At 57.6% G+C, this 7,580-nt stretch overlaps 3 protein-coding genes across 3 annotated transcripts; 1 reads left to right on the forward strand and 2 right to left on the reverse strand.

Annotated features, from left to right (window-relative positions):
* Nucleotides 1–22: 22 nt before the first annotated feature.
* On the reverse strand, nt 23–2,850 carry ETH_00016520 (uncharacterized protein; the record flags this gene model as incomplete). Its single annotated transcript, XM_013373531.1, has 6 exons — nt 23–624; nt 886–964; nt 1,234–1,269; nt 1,380–1,450; nt 1,686–1,725; nt 1,882–2,850. 6 exons carry the CDS (start codon nt 2,848–2,850, stop codon nt 23–25), a joined length of 1,797 nt encoding a protein of 598 aa, XP_013228985.1.
* Nucleotides 2,851–4,406: 1,556 nt separating this feature from the next.
* ETH_00016525 (uncharacterized protein) lies at nt 4,407–5,650 on the reverse strand (the record flags this gene model as incomplete). Its single annotated transcript, XM_013373532.1, has 3 exons — nt 4,407–4,474; nt 4,575–5,083; nt 5,295–5,650. 3 exons carry the CDS (start codon nt 5,648–5,650, stop codon nt 4,407–4,409), a joined length of 933 nt encoding a protein of 310 aa, XP_013228986.1.
* Nucleotides 5,651–6,236: 586 nt separating this feature from the next.
* ETH_00016530 (uncharacterized protein) lies at nt 6,237–7,070 on the forward strand (the record flags this gene model as incomplete). Its single annotated transcript, XM_013373533.1, has 1 exon — nt 6,237–7,070. The coding sequence occupies one exon, from the start codon at nt 6,237–6,239 to the stop codon at nt 7,068–7,070; it is 834 nt and encodes a 277-aa protein (XP_013228987.1).
* Nucleotides 7,071–7,580: the final 510 nt, after the last annotated feature.

Genomic DNA, 7,580 nt, shown 5'->3' on the forward strand with positions numbered 1-7,580 from the left:
TTTAGGGTTTAGGGTTTAGGGTTTAGATGGCGAAACGGCTGACTAGCTCGAAGAGGTCTTCAACTTGCTGCGAGCCCCTAGACCTCATCAAGACAGCCACTGCGCTTCTCCTGAAGTTTGCTGCTGCTCTAAGCCGCTTCCGCCGCTCTTGATCCTGCTGCTGCTGCTGCTGCTGCTGCTCGCTGTCGCCTTGCTGCGGGGGCTGAGGCAAGGAGCCCGGCTGCTGCTGCTGCGGCGGGCGAGGCGGGCGCTGCTGGGGTTGCTGCTGCTGCTGCTGCTGCTCGCCCTCGGCGGGCAGTTCTGGCTGCTGCTGCTGCTGCGGCGGCGGCCTTGGAGGGCGAACTTCGTGTTCGCTGCCTGCGTCTCCTAGCCCGGCTTCTCCCTCCTGTGGGGCCTCGGGATCGATGGGATCGCTTTCATGTGGGGTCTCGGGATCGACGGGATCGCTTTCATGTGGGGCATCGGGATCGACGGGATCGCTCTCTTGTGGGGCCTGGGGATCGATGGGATCGACTTGTGGGCTCTCGGGATCGATGGGATCGCTCGATCCCCTCTTAGGCCTCACTACGCACTCCACCGCCACATCCACTAGTCCGTGGTCAAGAGAAAGTTCGTCAGTAAAGACTGCAGCAAAAGAAACAAACAGCTCCCAGCAGCTAGCCAAGTGGCTAGCTGGATGGCTAGCTGGCTGGCTCGCCTGCTGTGGCTAGCTGCGGCTAGCCGTGTTTGCTCCTAGCTAGCCGTAGCTAGCTGCGGCTAGTTGTGGCTAGCTGTGGCTAGCTGTAGCTGGCTGTGGCTAGCTGTGACTGGCTGTGGCTAGCTGTAGCTGGCTGTGGCTAGCTGTGGCTAGCTGTGGCTAGCTGTGGCTAGCTGTGGCTAGCTGACCTCCGTCTTTAGTGTGTTCGGCGGACTCGCAGGCCTTGGAGACGGAAGAGACAAGAAGTTGAATGAGAGTTTCTCTATCCTAAATGCAGAAATAAAATAAACAAAATAAATAAAATAAAATAAAATAAAATAAAATAAATAAAATAAAATGGAGGGAGAAACAAGAAGAATGGTTAGGCAGACAGCCCGCCAAAGGCAGGTGTAACAAGGGACTCGCCGCCGCACAGCAGCAGCAGCAGCAGCAGCAGCAGCAGAAGAAGCAGCAGCAGAAGCAGCAGCAGCAGAAGAAGAAGAAGGAGCAGCAGCAGCAGCAGCAGCAGCAGCAGCAGCTGGAGGGAAGGGACTTACAATCTCTCCTCGGATTTCAACTGCGAGAGACCAGGCCTGTAGAGCATGCACAAGGAAAAAAGCAAAAGACACTCAACAAGCCCAAAGCAGCAGCAACAGCAGCAGCAGCAGCAGCAACAGCAGCAGCAGGAGTCTCTGTTTCTTACAGATAAAAAGGAGATGCTGATGGCCCTGCCGTTGCCTTTCACTTTAAAAGACAAAACTGTCAAAGTGCGGCCTGAAGAGAAGCAGCATAAAAGCAAAGTGGTTAAAAATGCAAAAATAAAAAATTAAAAAAATAAAATAAAAGAAAACGAAAAGAAAAAACAAAAAAGAATCGACAGAAAATAAACAGAAAGAGCTGAAGAGGGGAAGAGCAGCAACGCGCTATCAGCAGCACACAGCTGCGATAAACCTTTAACCCTAAACCCTAAACCCTAAACCCTAAACCCTAAACCCTAAACCCCACGCACCGTCTTGCATAAGGATCTCTCGGAGGTCTTCGGACAAAGTCTGAAGGCGGCAGAAAGCAGCACAGCAGCACCAGCGGTCTACTTGCTGCAGCACGCCCCCCCAGCGCAGCAACAGCAGCAACAGCAGCAACAGCAGCAGCAGCAAAGCAGCAGCAGCAGCAGCAGCAGCAGCATGAGTTCATGTGTGTCCCCTTACCTCGCCCTCTGGTAGACCGCCGAGGTAATCATGCGGAAGATGGTCTTCAACAGCTGCTGCATCACTGCCGCTGTCGCTGTCGCTGTCGCTTTCACTATTGCTGCTGCTGCTGCTGCTGCTGCTGCTGCTGCTGCTGTCGCTGTCTTCTTCAGCAGCATCTGCTGCTCTCGGCGCCTGCGGCAGCGGCCTTTCCCAGCGGCTGGGGGGGCTGGGGCTGGGGGTGGCGGGCCTCCACAGAGGTCGGTTGCTGCTGCCGTTGCTGCTGCTGCTGCTGCTGCTGCTGCTGCCGCTGCTTGGGAGCGGCAGCCTGTTGATCTCGGGGGGGTTTGCTGGTGGTGCTGCTGCTGCTCTGTCTCCCCCCACTGGCCGAGGGGCTGCTGCTGCTGCTGCTGGAAAGCCCCGGCTCAGCACGCCCACAGAGCCACTCTCCCCGGCCGGCTGCTGCTGCTGCTGCTCCTGCGGCTGCTGCGGCGGCTGCTGCTGCTGGTGCTGCTGCCGCTGCTGCTGCAGGTGCTCGCGCAGCAGCTGCAGCTGCTCAGGCCGCAAGTGCAAGAAGTCCTGCTGCTCCTCCCCCTCGTCGGTGCTGCCCAAAACCACACTGCTGCGGGGTGGGGTTGTTGTTGTTGAAGAGCCCGGGAAAACAGGCTTTTCTGCTGCAGTAGCAAAGTGCTGCTGGGGCCTCTGTGCTGCAGCAGCAAAAGGGGGAAGACCTCCGGCGCCGCTCCAGGTGACTCTCGAGCCCCCGGGCGCTGCTGCTGCTGCTGCTGCTGGTCGCCTTCCTGCTGCTGCTGCAGGGGCTCTGCCCGCTGCAGCAGCTGGTGGCAAGGCGGCAGCTTCGTCACCTCGTGGTGCTGCGTCTGCCGCTGCTGCGTCTGCTGCTGCTGCTGCTGCTGCTGGGGAGAATTCGCCAAGCAGCAAGCAGAGTGCTGCCCCGAGGGACAAAAACCCGCGGAGGAAGGTGATTTGCATCTTCAAGGGGTAAAAGGGCTACCTGTTGCTGCTGCTGTTGCTGCTGCTGCTGCTGAGCTGTCTATACACCTGAAACTAAGGGGAATGAGAGAAACCAAACCGGGAAGAAAAGATAAAAGCACAACTGCAGGATGTGTGCAGCACAGCAGCAGCAGCAGCAGCAACAGCAGCAGCAACTCACGCAAAAAGCAGCACCCAGTGACTAGCCCGCGTGACCAGTGGTCCAGTGTGTCCCGGTGACCTGCTGCTCTCGAGCACTGCATTTCTTGCTGCCTTTAAACCATTTTATTATTTTTAATTTCTTTTATTTTTTTTAATTACTTTTTAAAATTAAATATTAAATCATAAAGAGACTCTTTGCTGCGCTGCTGCTTCCCTGGCCACAGGCGGCGGCGAAGGGCTTGCTCGAGGTGACCCAAGAGCCGCGAGAACCCTAAACCCTAAACCCTAAACCTAAGCCTTAAACCTAAACCCTGAACTTTAAACCGTAAAGCTTGAAAAAATAAAATCAATTTTCATCCTCTAGCTGCTAAATCCGAACCGTAAACCCTAAACCCTTAGGCCCCGGTGGGCCTCTGGATATGTGGTGCTGCTGCTGCCGCTCTGTTGCAGCTCTGGGCCCTCTGAACACTAAACCCTAGACCCTAAATTGTATGATAAAGTCCAGGCGCTGAAACATTCAAAGGGCTCTCATGAGAGTCTCACGGCCGGGGGCTCAGGGTTTAGGGTTTGGGGTTTAGAGTTTCTGGCTGCAGCCCTGCTCTTGGGCAGGTCCTAGGGTTTAGGGTTTAGGGTTTAGGGTTTAGAGGGGGCCGTCTGCTGCTGCACAGGCGGGCTGCGCTGTACGTACACCCCGCGGCCCTAGCTGCCTCTTTCTGCCTTTTGCTGCTTTTGGTGCTTCTGCTGCGTTCGTAGTCAGTTTCGGAAACCCTAAACCCTAAACCCTAAACCCTAAACCCTAGGCTCTGCATAAGCCGTGTGGGCGCGTTCGCTGAACTTGAGGTGTATATACACTTGAACCAATAATGCATGTCCAGCGTAGACGCCTAAATGATGGACCAGCAGCAGCAGCAGCAGCTGCTGCTGCTGCTGCTGCAGCTGCAGTTCCTGGTGGAACTCCTGCTGCAGCTGCTGCAGCAGCGCCTGTATCAAAAGCAGCTGCTGCAGTTGCTGCTGCAACTGCTCGGTTAGCTGCTGCTGCAGCAAATGCTGCCTCTGCCCCTATAATACAGCTCACAGGCGAGTTGCTGCTGCTGGCCTTCCAGCAGTAGCAGCAAATGTGGCAGCACTCCCAGCAGCAGCAGCAGCGCCTGCAGCAGCAACAACAGTATCTATTGCTGGATTTGCTGCTGTGGCTGCTCTTGCTGCCACCTGTGCAGGACCAGCTGCTGCTGCTGCTGCTGCTGCTGCTGCGAGAGTGCATTTTGCTCCTATGACAGGAGTCCCCGCTGAGGTTCCTGCTGCTGCTACAGCAGCAGCAGAAACCCCTGCAACAGCAGCAGCAGCTGCTGCTGCTGCTGTTGCTGCTGCTTCTGTTGCTGCTGCTGCTTTTGCCTTTAAAGAAACCCCAGGCGAGCGAAGACAGCATTGACCGCCTTCTGGGGTTCGAATTTCTTCGGATCAGCTGCACGCAACCCAAACCCTAAACCCTAAACCCTAAACCCTAGACGCTAGACCCTAAACCGTAAACCCTGAACCCTAAACCCTAAACCCTAAACCCTCACCCGGCACTGCGAGAGACACAAGGTCCTGTTGCTCCTTGCAGCAGCAGACGCGGATGAAGTTGCTGCCTTCTGTGCATTCGGCCGTGATGTCTGCGTAGGGCATTTGCTGCTGCAGCAGCTGCTGCAGCTGCTGCTTCGCTGCAGCAGCATCTGCCGTGTACTGCAGCAGCAGGCGCTCGCCGACGCCGCTGCGGCTGCTGCTGCTGAGGTAGATGCCGAGCTGCAGCGCGAGCTGCTGCTGCGCGTCCCCCGTGCTGCTGCGCGCAGCGGCAGCAGCAGCAGCAGCAGCAGCGGGGGCGGCGGGGCCCTTGGGGAGCCTGAGGCTGTTGTTGCGGCTGCTGCTGCTCGGCGTCAGCGGCTGCTGCTGCAGCAGCAAACTGCGGAAGCTGCGCAGCGGCTGCGGCTTGTAGTAAAGGCGAGCAGCAAAATGGGGCCACCGCCGCCGCTGCCGATTTACCCCCAAACGGAGGTAGTCCAGCCGCGGGGCCCCACGCAGCTGCCGGCCCTCACTGCAGCAGCAGCAGCAGCAGCAGCAGCAGCAGCAGCAAAAGCAGCAGCAGAGGCAGGTTGTGCAGACGGGCAGGGACAGGGGACAGCTAACAGGTGACAAGCGCAAGGTCAGCAGCAGCAGCTGCCCGCAAAGCAGAAGCTTCAACAACAGCTGCTGCATGAGCAGCAGCAGCAGCAGCAACAGCAGCAGCAGCAGCAGCAGCAGCGTACCTCGACCCCTTGAGGAAGGCCCTAAACTCCTTCTCGTTTGAGAAGTGGAGGCCCCGTCGTTGGCAGTACAAAACCTCATATGCAGAAAAACGGGACGTAGCTGCTGCTGCTGCTGCTGCTGCTGTTGCTGGTGGTGCTGCTGCTGTTGCTGCTGCACTTGTAGGCAAAGCCGGCTGCCTTCTTGCTGCTGAGGCTGCTCTCAAGTGCTCAGCGCGTTGCCCTGCTACTGCAGTTGCTTTTGCTGTTGCTGCTGCTGCCTTTGCTGCTGCTGCTGCTGCTGCAGGGGCCCCCAGACGACTAGCCGCAGCAAATATCCCGCTAGCTGCGCCGAGCCGCAGCTGCAATAGGGAGTTCATCGGTTGTACAAAGAGTTCAATTTCATCAAAATCAAGGGTTTAGGGTTTAGGGTTTAGGGTTCAGGGTTTATGGCCTGGGGTCTAGAAACAGCCCCCGGCCCACGGGGACGGTGGCGGCCTAAACAGCTTGAAATATTCTATTTAAAGAACGGGGGTTTAGGGTTTAGGGTTTAGGGTTTTGAGCCTATTTGTAGCGGCTGCTGGTTTGAAGGCTGGGGTTTAGCGATTAGGCCTTAGGGTTTAGGAGGTCCAGTTTGGGGCTGCATGCACGGCTGCTCGCTTGTCTGCGGTTTAGGGTTTAGGGTTTAGGGTTTAGGGTTCAGGGTTTATGGCCTGGGGTCTAGAAACAGCCCCCGGCCCACGGGGACGGTGGCGGCCTAAACAGCTTGAAATATTCTATTTAAAGAACGGGGGTTTAGGGTTTAGGGTTTAGGGTTTCGTAATATAGTTTCCGTGCCTCCATGAACGAACCAGCCTCAGCTCGAGAGTCCCAGAGAGCAAAGCCCTAAACCCTAGCCTGCACCTGTAAACCCCAAACCCTAAGCCCTAAACCCTAAACCCTAAACCCTAAACCCTTGATGCTGGAATGTCCCTGGCTGCCAACTCCGTGAGGGGCCCCACAAAGCCCCCAGCCAAAGGCAGCTTTCCCTTAGACCGGGACCACCGCTGCAGCACGGAGCAGCACCGCTACCTGCGCTGCCTAACGCAGCAGCAGCAGCAGCAGCAGCAGCAGTTTGAGGCGTACGACCACCTGCCCTGCCGCGAGCTGGCGAAGGCCTTTCTCAAGTGCCGCATGGACACCAATTTGATGCAGCAGGAGGACTTCGAGCAGCTCGGCTTTGCTGCTTCTCCTCAAGCAGCAGCAGCAGCAGGTGCAGCAGCAGCCGGTGCAGCAGGTGCAGCAGCAGCAGGTGCAGCAGCAGCAGGGCGAGCAGGGGCTGCAGCAGTCGACAGCCTGGCTGAAACAGCCGCCTCCCCCGAACACGGCGCACCCCCAACTGCACCAGCAGCAGCAGCAGCAGCACCAGCAGCACCAGCACCAGCAGCAGCAGCAGCAGCAAAGTCAAAAGAAGAGACAGGCTACCTGGCTGGCATTTCGGCGCTGCAGCCATATTCTAACAGGGGCTTCTTTGGGCGAGTTGTGGCTCGCTTTAGTTGGCCGAAGCAGTTTCTGCAGCCCTTCTTTTCCCGCAGCAGCAGCAGCAGCAGCAGCAGCAGCGGCAGCAGCAGCAGCAGCAGGAAGGGGATGCAGCTGTTGCCTTCGGAGCCGAGTGACATGGACAGCAGCAGCAGCAGCAACAGCAGCAGTAGCAGCGGGAGGACTAGCGTGGGATTCGATAGACTCGACCACTACCCAGATAGCAGCAGCAACAGCAGCAGCAACAGCAGAAGCAGCAGCGACTCCGCAGCAGCAGTTTGAGGGTAGCAGCAGCAGCACCCGCAGCAGCATCCAGCTCTGCGCTGTTGTGTTTGGGATAGCTGCGCGGCAACAAAGCAGCAGCAGTACAGCAGCAGCAGCAGCAGCAGCAGCTAACAAAGCAATAGCCAATGCTGCACTTGCAGCAGCAGCAAAGATAATAGAGCTGCCGCCTCAGCAGCAGCCACAAGCACAGCAGCAGCTGTAGCGCTTGCTGTAGCTTCAGCAGCAGCTGCAGCAGCTGCTGCCGTTGCAGCCCCACCAGCTGCAGCGGCTTCAGCAGCAGCAGCGGCAAAAGGGGCAGCTGCAGCCACAGCACCAGCAGCAGTAAGGGCAGCAGCTGCAGCAACGGCAGCGGACGAAGGTGGAGGAGCAGCAAGAGAGGCAGCTGCAATTATACAGCAGCAGAAGCAGCAGCAGCAGCAGCAGCGCAACAGTGCCTCCGCTCCGTACCAGAGATTTTTTGTTTCTCTAGCCACAGCAAGCTGTGGCTAGCTGTGGCTAGCTGTGGCT

Source organism: Eimeria tenella, genomic scaffold (assembly GCF_000499545.2).
Source record: "Eimeria tenella Houghton genomic scaffold, Eth_scaff150, whole genome shotgun sequence".
In the NCBI taxonomy this organism is placed as follows: domain Eukaryota; phylum Apicomplexa; class Conoidasida; order Eucoccidiorida; family Eimeriidae; genus Eimeria; species Eimeria tenella.